The sequence below is a fragment of the Stegostoma tigrinum genome, chromosome 22, assembly GCF_030684315.1.
Source record: "Stegostoma tigrinum isolate sSteTig4 chromosome 22, sSteTig4.hap1, whole genome shotgun sequence".
NCBI classification, from domain to species: Eukaryota; Metazoa; Chordata; class Chondrichthyes; order Orectolobiformes; family Stegostomatidae; genus Stegostoma; species Stegostoma tigrinum.
In genome coordinates this window covers 13,126,086-13,139,223 of record NC_081375.1, presented here as the reverse complement: position 1 = coordinate 13,139,223, position 13,138 = coordinate 13,126,086, and the positions used below count along the sequence as shown (strand labels likewise).

At 45.9% G+C, this 13,138-nt stretch overlaps 1 protein-coding gene across 1 annotated transcript in view; it reads left to right on the top strand.

The window, feature by feature from the left end:
• Positions 1–9,174, top strand: part of LOC125463826 (parvalbumin-like EF-hand-containing protein) — a 35,690-nt gene extending 26,516 nt beyond the window's left edge. Inside the window, exons 4-5 of the mRNA XM_048555579.2 lie at positions 1,810–1,925; positions 8,606–9,174. Coding sequence (XP_048411536.1) covers positions 1,810–1,925; positions 8,606–8,652 — 163 coding nt within the window. The 3' untranslated portion in view covers positions 8,653–9,174. The remainder of the gene's footprint in view (positions 1–1,809; positions 1,926–8,605) is intronic.
• Positions 9,175–13,138: the final 3,964 nt, after the last annotated feature.

The following is a 13,138-nucleotide window of genomic DNA, read 5'->3' as shown; positions in this document are numbered from 1 at the left end:
TTTCTCCGACTGGAGGCCTGTGACTTGTGTTGTGCCACAGGGGTCAGTGCTGGGACCTTTGTTGTTCATTATTTACATCAATGATCTGGATGTGAATGTACAAGGCATGATTAGTAAGTTTGCACATGAGACAAAATTAGGGGGTATCACTGAAAGTGAGGAAGGTTGTCAAAAATTACAAAGGGATCTTTGTCAGATGGGGAAGTGGGCTGAGGATTGGCGAATGCAATTCAATACAGATATTGGGAAAGTCAAACCAAGGTGGAATTATACAATAAACAGTAAGGTCCTGAGGGGTGTTGTGGATCAGAGGGACTGAAAAGCACAATTACATATGTGATCAGAGATAATGGGAACTGCAGATGCTGGAGAATCCAAGATAACAAAGTGTGGGGCTGGATGAACACAGCAGGCCAAGCAGCATCTCAGGAGCACAAAAGCTGACGTTTCGGGCCTAGACCCTTCATCAGAAAGGGGGATGGGGTGAGGGTTCTGGAAAAATAGGGAGAGAGGGGGAGGCGGACCAAAGATGGAGGGAAAAGAAGATAGGTGGAGAGGAGAGTATAGGTGGGGAGGTAGGGAGGGGATAGGTCAGTCCAGGGAAGATGGGCAGGTCAAGGAGGTGGGATGAGGTTAGTAGGTAGGAGACGGAGGTGCGGCTTGAGGTGTGAGGAAGGGATGGGTGAGAGGAAGAACAGGTTAGGGAGGCAGAGACAGATTGGACTGGTTTTGGGATACAGTGCACTTCCCAGTCGCAAACCATTTCCACTCCCCATCCCATTCTTTAGATGACATGTCCATAACCTCATCCCACCTCCTTGACCTGTCCGTCTTCCCTGGACTGACCTATCCCCTCCCTACCTCCCCACCTATACTCTCCTCTCCACCTATCTTCTTTTCTCTCCATCTTCGGTCCGCCTTCCCCTCTCTCCCTATTTATTCCAGAACCCTCACCCCATCCCCCTCTCTGATGAAGGGTCTAGGCCCGAAACATCAGCTTTTGTGCTCCTGAGATGCTGCTGGGCCTGCTGTGTTCATCCAGCCTCACATTTTGTTATCTTAGTTTTAGCAAATACCTAGTCAAACACCAGGAGTGGCAGTGAATTTAACGTGGGAAAGAAGAAAGATTGGAATGGAAATCCCATCGGAGAGAGGAGCAAAACTTCTTCAATGTGGCCATGCCTAGAATGGATGTGGCAGTGAGTTAAATAAAAACTGAAAAGAACTGCAGATGCCATAAATCAGGAACAAAAACAGAAGTTGCTGGAAAAGCTCAGCAGGTCTGGGAGCATCTGTGAAGAAAAGATCACCGGACCCGAAACATCAACTCTGATGTTTTCTTCACAGATGCTGCTAGACCTGCTGAGCTTTTCCAGCAACTTCTGTTTTTGTTCCTGATTTACAGCATCCACAGATTTTTCTGTTTTTAAATAGTTTCAATTACTTTCTTTGTTTACTGTGTAAAATTGGTTACAATGCTTCCTCAAATTATAAGAAGTTCCCCAAAATGATTCTTGGCTCGAAAGCACTTTGGGATGAACAGAGTTGCATTCATACCATGAATCTAATCTTAATCACTAAAGCATGAATGATATTTTAAGTCTTATCTGCAAAAATAAACTTCAAAGTGGTAATCACTCAAGTGGTCAACATCACATGGACTCTTGTCTATAAATGGATTGAATCAAGAAAATTGGTTTCTTGAATGAAGAAAGTTACCTTGGAAAATCTTAATGCTTTTGACTGTCTCCTACCTAAGAGTTAATGAGAAGTCTGTAATGTCTCTCTTCTCCATACATTGTATTGCAGATACATCCTCTCAACAATTCCGACCAATGTTCCTCTTGCCCCACTGTCAGATGAAGAGGCTGATGCCATGATCCAGGCAGCAGACATAGATGGAGATGGAAGAATTAACTACAAAGGTATGACGTACAGTTTCGGGAGGTTGGGTAGCGCTGTTGCACAATGACAGATTAAAAGGAATGGGATGAAGTTCACCTGGAATATACATCAATAGGCTAATGGCCTGTTTCATAGAATCCCTCTAGTGTAAAACAGGCCATTCGGCCCATCGAGTCCACATTGACCCTCTGAAGATCATCCCACCCAGATCCACTCCCTTCGCTATCCCTGTTACTCTGCATATCCCAGGGCTAATTCACCTAGTCTGCACATCCCTGGACACTATGGGGCAATTTAGCATGGTCAATCCACCCTAACCTGCACATCTTTGGACTGTGGGAGGAAACCGGAGCACCCGGAGGAAACCCATGTAGACATGGGGTGAAAGTGCAAACTCCATACACACAGTCACCCAAAAGGTGTAAGCACACCGGGATTCCTGGCGCCATGAGGCTGCAGTGCTAACTGCTGAGCCACCGGGCTGCCCCAATGCTCTAAGGACCTGGGTTTGAATGCCCACCAGTGAAATTTGGATTCGATAAGAAACTGGATAAAAAGCTAGCCCAAATGATAACCACGTAACCAACACTGACTGGTGCCTTTAAAACAAAAACCCGAATGGTTCACATCACTAATGCCCTTCAGGGAAGGAAATCTGCCATCCTTACCTGGTCTGGCCTACATATGACTCCAAATCCACAGCAATGTAGTTGGATTGTGACTGCCTTCTGGGTAATTAGGGGTGGATAATGAATGTCAGCTCAGTTAGCGACACCCACAACCCTTGAACAAATTACAGAATTAATATTGCAGTAATCTCTCCCCTTCTTTATCAGCCCTAATCATCCCCAAAACTGGATTCTCATGCATTAATAACCCATGCCTACTGACTGCAAAGGAGGCAACAAACCAATTTCAAAGCTGCTTGCTTGCTGTCTTTCCATTTTCAGCATGAATCAAATATGTTGATTTGCTGGATACCTGGGGGTGGGTTTGGGGGATGTGGGGGTGAGGTTGGGGGGAACACCAGTGTCATAAGTGACTGAGTTGCCGGTTAAAGCGAAGCCATGCTCCTTAAAGATAGACTTTCAATTTTTAAAGGGGTGATACATTGTGTCAGGAGCAGGCCGTGAGAATCCGGTTGGAACCGGCTTGGGCTGGAAAAGACAGAAGAGTGGAATAACATGGGCGAGAGCGTGAGTGGTCTCCTGGAATTTTCACACTGTGCAGAGAAAAGTCGGGAAGGGAGGAAAAGAAGAAAGGTTCGACAGATTGGTGTAGCTTCTATTTGAGTTTAGAAAAATGAGAGGTGATTTTTATCTTGGCCAGATAGAATCTCAGAGAATGTTTCCCCTTCTGGAAGAGACTAAATTAGTGGACATGGTTTCAAAAACATGGGGTCTAGCATTTAAGAAAAAGATTGGGAAAATCTTTTGTCCTGAGAGTGTCACTGGTCTGTGGACTTAACCCACACAGAGTAGTGGAGAGTCGGTCAATGAAGGCGATGGTTAATCAAACAAGGAGTTAAAGGAGTTGTTACAGAGACAGCAGGAACAGCCGATGCTGGAGAATCTGAGATAACATGGTGTGGAGCTGGATGAACACAGCAGGCCAAGCAGCATCAGAGGAGCAGGAAAGCTGACATTTCAGGCCTAGACCCTTCTTCAGAAATGGGGGAGGGAAAGGGTGTTCTGAAATAAATAAGGAGAGAGGGGGAGTTGGATAGAATATGGATAGAGGAGAAGATAGGTGGACAGGAGACAGGCAGGTCAAAGAGGTGGCGATGGGGTCTGTAAAGGTGAGTGTAAGTGGGGAAGTAGGGAGGGGATAGGTCAGTCCAGGGAGGATGGACAGGTCGAGGAGGCAGGAAGAGGCTAGTAGGTAGGAGATGGGGGTGGGGCTTGAGGTTAGAGGAAAGGATAATTGGGAGGAAGGACAGGTTAGGGGGGCGGGGACACACTGGTCTGGTTTTGGGCTGCAGTCGGGGGAGCGGAGATTTTTAAGCTTGTGAAGTCCACATTGATACTGTTGGGTTGCAGGGTTCCCAAGCGGAATATGAGTTGCTGTTCCTGCAACCTTCGGGTGGCATCATTGTGGCACTGCAGGAGGCCCAGATGGACATGTCATCTAAAGAATGGGAGGGGGATTGGAAATGGTTCGCGACTGAGAGGTGATGTTGTTTAGTGTGAACCCAGCATAGGTGTTCCACAAAGCGACCCGCAAGCCTCCACTTAGTTTCCCCAATGTAAATGAGGCCACAACGGGAACAGCAGATGCAGTCAACCACATTAGCAGATGTGCAGGTGAACATCTGCTTGATGTGGAAAGTCTTTGTGGGGCCTGGGATGGGGGCGAGGGAGCAGGTGTAGTGGCAGGTGTAGGACTTCCTGCAGTCGCAGGGAAAAGTGCCAGGCGTGGTGGGGTTGGAGGGAGTCACGGAGAGAGTGGTCCCTCTGAAAAGCAGACAAGGGTGGGGACGGAAAGATGTCTTTGGTGTTGGGGTCGGATTGTAGATGGCGGAAGTCCCGGAGGACGATGCGTTGTATACGGAGGTTGGTGGGGTGGTATGTGAGGACTAGGGGAATTCTGTTTTGGCTGTTATTGCGGGAGTGGGGTGTGAGGGATGAGTTATGGGAAATGCGGGAGACACGGTCAAGGGCGTTCTTGACCACTGATGGGGGAAAGTTGCAGTCCTTGAAAAACGAGGACATCTGAGATGTACGGGAGTGGAATGCCTCATCTCGGGAGCAGATATGGTGGAGGTGACAGAATTTGGAATAGGGGATGGAATTTTGCAGGAAGGTGGGTGGGAGTTGGTGGGCTTAAAATGGACATTGGTTTTCAGGTGGTTGCCAGAGATGGAGACAGAGAGGGTCAGGAAGGTGAGGGATGTGTTGGAGATGGTCCAGGTGAACTTGAGGTTGGGGTGGAAATTGTTGGTGAAGTGAATGAACTGTTTGAGTTTCTCGTGGGAGCAGGAGGCGGTGCCGATATAGTCATCAATGTAACGGAGGAAGAGGTGGGGTTTAGCGCCGGTGTAGGTACGGAAGAGGGATTGTTCCACGTAACCTACAAAGAGGCAGGCATAGCTTGGGCCCATGCGGGTGCTCATGGTCACCCCTTTGTCTGCAGGAAGTGGGAGAACTTGAAAGAGAAGTTGTTGAGGGTGAGGATGAGTTTAGCTAAGTGGATGAAGGTGTCAGTGGATGGGGACTGGTCGGGTCTGCGGGACAGGAAGAAGCGGGGTGCCTTTTGGCCATCTGCATGGGGAATGCAGGTGTATAGGGACTGGACGTCCACAGTAAATTTGAGGTGTTAGGGACCAGGGAATTGGAAGTTCTGGAGGAGGTGCAGGGCGTGGGTGTTGTCATGGAAGTACTTAAGGAGCTTCTGGACCGGGCAGAGAAAACGGAGTCGAGATAGGTGGAGATGAGTTCCGTAAAGCAGGAGCAGGTGGAGACAATGGATCAACCAGGGCAGGGATTTTGGGAAGGAGATAGAAGCGGTCGGTGCGGGGTTGGGGAACGATGAGGTTGGAAGCTGTGGGTGGGAGGTCATCTGATGTGGTGAGGTTATGGATGGGGGTTTGGGAGATGATGTTTTGGTGTTCGGCGATGGGGTCATGATCAAGGGGGCGGTAGGAGGAGGTATTGGAGAGTTGAAGCCTGGCCTCAGTGATGTAGACGTATACTACAACTGTGCCTCCCTTGTCCGCTGGTTTTACGGTGAGGTTGGGATTGGAGCAGAGAGCTGCCTGTTCTGCGGGGGAGAGGTTGGAGTGGGTGAGAGGGGCGGAGAGGTTGAGGCGAGTGATGTCACGATGGCAGTTGGAGATGAAGAGGTCGAGGGAGGGCAGGAGGCCTAGGGGTGGTGTCCAGTGGGAGGGGGTGTGTTGGAGGCGGGAGAAGGATTCAGTAGAGGGAGGGTTGGTCTCATGGTTAAAGAAGTAAGCACGGAGGCGTTGGAAAAACTGTTCAACGTCCAAGCGTCTAACTTCACAAGCTTCAAAATCTACCCCACCCCCACCACATCCCAAAACCAGTCCAGCTCGTCCCCACCACCCTCCCAGGGTGGTGTGTTAAAGTGCCATGCAATGGGTAGCTCAGGGTCTTTTTTGTGAGCAGAACGTAGATGTTCTGCGAAACGGTCACCAAGTCTATGCTTCATTTCCCCAGTGTAGATGAGGCCACATTGTGAGCAGCGAATGCAGTAGACTAGATTCTGGGGAGAAAAGGAAAGTTTCTGGAACTTTGTTTAAGTTCCTGATTTACAGCATCCACAGTTCTTTTGGTTTTTATTTAGATTCTGGGAAGTGCAGGTGAAGTGTTACTTCACCTGGAAGGCATGTTTGGGCCTTTGGATGCTGGGGAGGAAGTAAATGGGCAGGTGTTGCACCTTTGCTGGTTATAGGGGAAGGTGCCGTTGGGCTATGGTGGGTGTGGGTGGGGTGGGGGGAATGGTGTTGGGGGTGAAGGAAGTGTAGACCAGGGTGTCCCAGAGGAACTGTCCCTGCGAAAGGCGGGCAAGGGAGAGGGGGGGAATATGTGTCAGAAATGTCCTTTGATGATCTTCTGGATGTGGATGTTGGTGGGATGGTAGGTAAGGACATGGGGAACTCTATCACTGTTGCAGGAGCGGGTGAGGGCGGAAGGGAGGGAGATGGGTCAGACCTGGTTAACGACGGAGGTGGGGAACCCTCGGTTGAGGAAGAAAGTGGACATTTCAGAGGCTCCCTTGTCAAAGTTGGCCTCATCTGAACATATGCGACGGAGACGGAGGAACGGAGAGAATGGGATGGAGTTTTTCCAGGAAGTGGGGTGTGTGGATGTATAGTCCAGAAAGCTGTGGGAATCCAAGATAATAAAATGTGAGGCTGGATGAACACAGCAGGCCCAGCAGCATCTCAGGAGCACAAAAGCTGACGTTTCGGGCCCAGACCCTTCATCAGAGCTCTCTGATGAAGGGTCTAGGCCCGAAACATCAGCTTTTGTGCTCCTGAGATGCTGCTGGGCCTGCTGTGTTCATCCAGCCTCACATTTTATTATCTTGGATTCTCCAGCATCTACAGTTCCCATTATCACTTATAGCTGTGGGAATTGATGGGTTTATAGTGGGTATTAGTGACCAATCTATCCCCAGAAATGGAAGCAGACAAGCTGAGGAAGGGAAGGGAGGAGTCAGAGATAGACCAAGTGAAAGTGAGGGCTGGGTGAAAATTGGAAGTGAAATCAATGAACTTTTCCAATTCTGGATGAGAGGGAAGCAGCAACAATGACATATCAGAGAAAGAGTTGTGTGTGGGGACCGGAATTGGACTGGAACAAGGAATGTTCCACATACCCCGTGGAGAGACTAGCATAACTAAGGCCCATGTGGGTACCCATGACCAACCTTCTGACCCGAAGTGAATGAGAGGAGTTAAAAGAGAAGTTGATGAGGGTGGGATGAGCTCGGCCAAGTGGATGTATAGAATGTGCACAACGTAGAGTTGAGGCCCGAGACAACTATGATTTTATCAGATAATAGAGCAGGCTTGAGGGGCCTGAACTGAGGAAGGGTCACACCTAAAACGTTAATTCTGATTTCTCTCCACAGATGCTGGCAGACCTGCTGAGGTTTCCTGGAAATTTCTATTTCAGTTTCTGATCTGCTGCATCTGCAGTTCTTTCGGTTTTCACTTAGTGAATAACTGGTGATCCTAATAGGGAGCAGTGATGTGGGGCCTGTCCTTTGGTTGAATGTGTGTTTAACTGTATAAAGTTAAGCGGGTTAAGGCTTGATCCCCAAAGTGTCAGACCAGCATGAGAAATTGACTGAAGTTGTGACCTGTCTGTGTGGCAAAGCTCCAGTATTATTCACTAGTGCTAACTAAAGTAATGACATGCAGTGAAATTGTGTCTGAGTTCTACAGACACCACTTTAGACACCCAAAGAACTCCTGTGGCATCCAGGCAATGTGCACCGTCATTCTGAATTTTGCTCCATAAGTATTTTAAACCTAACTGTCCATTTACTTCAATATTTTCCATCAAGTGTAAAACACTGAATAATTTGCTTGTGCCTATCTTCACAAAACAAGGACTTCGGGTCTGAAGTTCAACAGTGACTTATAATTGTCTAATGCATCTTTTTGGAATTGTAGTGATTGGGATGTGGGCCAGGTGGCTGTCATTGAGCATGAGATCCCCAATTGAGGCTGGTAACCTGGGCTGACAAATATAAACAAGAGCTTCAGATCTTCTCCTCATTCTCGGGACTGGTTCTGAGCGAGCTGGTCAGAGTCCATGCACTGGGCACATGTAAATAAGGGGTGGATTGTTGACAGGGCAAAGGTCCAGGTGCAGTTATTTCAGGGACGTTAGGTGTATTTTAGAAAAGAAAGGATTCCTGCCATAGTGTACTGAGGGGTGGGAATCAGTATAAATCTTGCTGTGCTGCATGCAGCATAGAATGTTTTAACATGAAGTGGAAAAGGAAATTGTAAACAATGCGGAATTGTAAGTATAAGAGGGCAACTGAGAATGCCACAAAGAGCATTGAACAATGTCGATTCCAATGCACTTCAAATGATCATGTGTGATCCTTTTCCAAATTTTATGAATAATGTAGATGTTTTTGGTAATGATTATGATAACAACCCTCAGTTATAATTGAATGAGAATGCACAAGATTTCCACTTGTGTTTCATTCTTTCTTCTAGAATTTGAAGCTATGGTTAAAGAAGAAAAGATGCCCAGAAAAAAGTAGAAGAGAAGAAATGAAATATTGCCACTTTTAAACAGTGAAGTTGCACATCGCACAGAGCTCTGCATTGACTGGGGTGTTATTAAAGCTTCTGCAAGCTCTTCGAAACCCTAATCTCCCAGACTTATCTTACAGGAAATACCAATGTACACATTGTAAAGGAAATTCTTTAATTTAAATATAATACAACCAAGGGCAGAAGGGACAAAACCTGTCTGGCATAACAGATTAAAACCAGATGGGGAGTTTGGAACTTTTTGGTGGGGGTGGGATACAGGGCATTGGGATGCAGGGTTGACGTTACTTACCCAAATCGTCTGAGAGCTGGGTCATTACTGCTGCTTTTTGCTTTGCGGTTTTCATCCATGGCATACCTATGTATTCCTAAATGTACCTGCATGGGAGCTGGTAGGGGATAAAACCTCAATTCTCCTCCGCTCTGTTTCCTGTCACTGAAATCACTGAGCTTTGCCTTTCAGCAACCTCTAAAACTTGTATGATGATTTATTTTTGAGAATGTCTCCATCTCCTGAATGAATAAAACAATTATGTTTGCTACCAGGAGGACGTAGTCTCCTAATGCATACAAAGCAACATTGGTTTGAAGGTGGCATTTGCGGGAGCTACATGGTCAGTTTCCTGTCCCAAAGAAATATTTGAACCACTGCAAAGTTACAGTCAATCCACTGGCGTAGATGCATTCTCAACTTACTGACCTTTAAAAGCAATCACCATCATGATCTGCCCTATGCTAAGAATCTCAAATGGTGAATTTGGAAGCAAATTAAAATTTGCAAAGTAACATAGAGTTCAGTTAATTGCAAGCCCTTTCTTTCCAAATTTCCTGGTTTGTCAAAAGTCAGTAATGAACTTGCCTGTATTCAGAGTGATCATTGATTTGTTCAGGTGGGACTGTAGTGATTGTACCGAGGTCAACCAGGTAGATCTCTTAGAATATGAGTCCCCTGATTGGGGCTGTTAATCCAGCCCAATCAGGGAGGCCTGGCTGACAAAAATAAACAAAGTGTCAGGCATTCTGTTCACCCTGAGAGCTGACGCCAATCAAATCGCATCAATATCAAGGCTCTCCAAGTGTGAGTAAAGGGTGATTTGGTGATGGGATGCTGGCTGCTGTGGAGTTATTTCAGGGACCCCTTAGTAACTATTTTCCCCCTCAACCACTGATTTGTGTAGACCTCTTCCATCATTGTGTGAATTCTGGAGGCAAAATATTTTGGGATCCACTTGGAGAGACAGCTCGGAGAATTCTGAGAGGATATGCTTCCACACTGGGAATATTAGTATGTAGGGGAGAACATCAGTCTTCCTGATTTACAATGACTCAATTCATTAATTAATTGGGATAGTGGGAGTTGTATAGGTACTTTGTGAACAAAATTCTACGACTCTGACCATGACTCTGCAAAAATTTAAATGACTGTGTTTTATGAAGTATTTTTCTTTAATGGTTATATTTAATTCTTATCCCTTAGCAGCTGTAAATCCACAACAAGTGCGTATGTAAAATATACCAATTTGTATTTAGCAGTGCTGTACTGAGAAGGAAATAATGGAATCCAGTTGCAGTAGGGCATTGCAGTGCTTTGCTGGTTCCTGTGCCTTGCAGAAATTGGAAAACGTTTCTTCTCAATAGCACGAAGGGTTGATTGGGAGCTGCTGACACTGGGGACAAGTAATTTTGCATCATTTTGGAGGGATGGGCATTTTGCAAAATGGTGGAGAGGAGTCTCTTATTGAGTCAGCAAGACAGGAAGTTGAGGTATGAGTTTTGGGTCATTGGTGAATTTCTGGTATCCATCAGCAGGGAACTAGAGGTAAGGAGCATGGAAGCTATCCAGATCTCAACGCTCAACTTCGCAAAACTTTCAAAGGAGTAAGTGCAAATAGAACTTGCAGCATTTTGAGATCAGTTCCTCAAGTGTTGTGTATATTTCTCAAACTATCCATCTTTTCCCAACTGCTTTTATCTGTTTCTCTGTCTTGTGCATCAGTAAGTGGAATATTTACGTTTCCTAACAAGCAACAGACATTAGGTATAATCTTTCTGAATTTAAATTTCTTTTATTTGCACAAGAGTTCAAACTAGCATGAAGCAAGATATTCTGTCACTCCTTTCTCCCACCCTCCATTGGTTTGGTGCAATGTTTTCTCTCATCAGATAATTATCCAACTTCCTATTGAGAGCCATATTGTTAAATCAGTCTCCACCAGACGCTCACTGTGTAAAGATTTCTTTTTCCCTCATGTCACTTTTTTCAGCCTTCTTCTCAAATGAGTACTCATTGCTTTTTGACACCTTTGCCAATGGGAACAATCTCTTTCTACCTACTCTACACAGACCTCACATAACTTTGAACATCTCTATCAAATCCCATTTTAGCCTTTGCTTTTCAGCAGAAGATTGGCCCAACTTCTGAGATTGATTCACGTGATCGAAGGCTCTCATCTCTGCAGCCATTTTTTTCTATTTCTTAACCGTTTCATACCTTTTCCTCTTTCCTAAATGGTGGTGCCCAGAATTAGACACAATTCGTCAAGATGAAAATCTGGTGGAGCAGGCTTGAAGAGCCGAATGGCTTACATTTACTCCTATTTCATATGTTTATTCACACCATTCAACCGACCCAGCAGAGGTGACAGCACAGTAGTATACAATGGGGGAAAGTTGCCCTGGGAGTCTTCAAAATTGTCTCTAGGCCCCATGAGTATCATGGTTTCAGGTAAACATTGACAAAGAAATCTCCTGCTGATTACCATGTATCATCGCCCCTTGGTGGAGAAATCAGTACTCCTTCACACTGAGGGTGGCAGGCAATCTACTCTGGTGGGGGGATTTCACCTTCAACAGCTTGACTTTTACTGCTGCTGCCGATCAGGTCATAGAGGATATAACTGCTAGACTGGGTCTATTGCAGGTGGTGAGGAAACCAACCAGTTGGAACAACATACTTGACCTCATCCTTACCAATCTACCAGCTGCAAATGTATCTGTCCATAACAATATTGGTAAAAGCAACCCCACAGAGACAAAGTCCCACCTTCATGTTGGAGGGTATCCTCATTGTGTTGTGTGGCACTAACAGTGTGCTAGTTGGGACAGACTTCGAACAGCTCTACCAACTCAAGACTATGAGGCACTATGGGCCATCATCATCATCATCAGCAGCAGAATTGCACTTTAGCACAATCTGTAAACCTCCTGTCCTGGCATATGCCCCAGTCAACCATTACCATCAAGCCATGGGATCATCCCTGGTTCAATGGAGAGTGTATGACACCATGCCAGCAGCAGGAACAGGCATACCAAAAAATGAGACGTCAACATGGTGAAAGTACCAATTAAGACTACTTCAAATAAAACTACTACCAAAACAAGACTACTTGCATGCTAAACAGTATAAGCACAAGTGATAGATAGAGCTAAGCCACCCCACAACCAATAGATCAGGCTAAAGCTTTTGCAGCAATCTGGGTGTAGAGCAACATTTTAAATGCGACAAGGCTACAGTCTTTCAGTAGAAAGTGGTGAGTTGTTCTGGGAATGGCACATGGTAACATGGGGCTACTAACAGACAGGAGTCGTCTGACGAATGTAATAAGATATGGTGACAAATTTCACAAGATCTCACGGCAAAGGACCTTCCAATAACATTTGACACAGCTGCACGTATTTAAAATAGAACTGTTCTGAGGCAGGGTCACTGGACTCGAAACATTAATGGACTTTTTTTCCTTCACAGACGCTGCCAGGCCCGCTGAGCTTTTCCTTCAACTTCTGTTTTTGTTCCCGATTTACAGCATCCACAGTTCTTTTGGGTTTTTTTTCCTTCAAGCAGGTGATCAGGCTTTGGGGGGAGGACAGACCACTCAACATAATGTTGCAGTCTCTGACCTGCGGTTGTAGCCACAGTTATCTATGTGGCTGGTCCAGGTGACCTTCTGGTCAATGGTACTAGATGTTGAAGCTGGGGAATTCTGCGATGGTAATACCATTGAATGATTCTTTCTCGGAGATGTCTAGCAAACAGAATGCATACTGAAATGCAAAATACCACTTATCTGCCCGAGTCTGGAAGTGGTTCGGGTCTTGCTGCATGCAGCCACGGAGGTCATTCTGAACAGAGTAGAGGAGGTGGATGAAATATTGATGAAGGGATGAAACTGACAGATGAAACTGACAGAAACTTTGTCTATGCATGTGCAGAATTATGCAGCAATCCAGAAAACACAGTTGGTGATCTTATATTGGGAGAGTTTGCTTTTGACTCTCTGATGAAGGGTCTAGGCCCGAAACGTCAGCTTTTGTGCTCCTGAGATGCTGCTTGACCTGCTGTGTTCATCCAGCCTCACATTTTATTATCTTGGAATTCTCCAGCATCTGCAGTTCCCATTATCTCGGATGAAATATTGACCTTCCTTTATTGATACTCCCACTGAGGAAGCACTGTTCATAACATGACATTTTAAA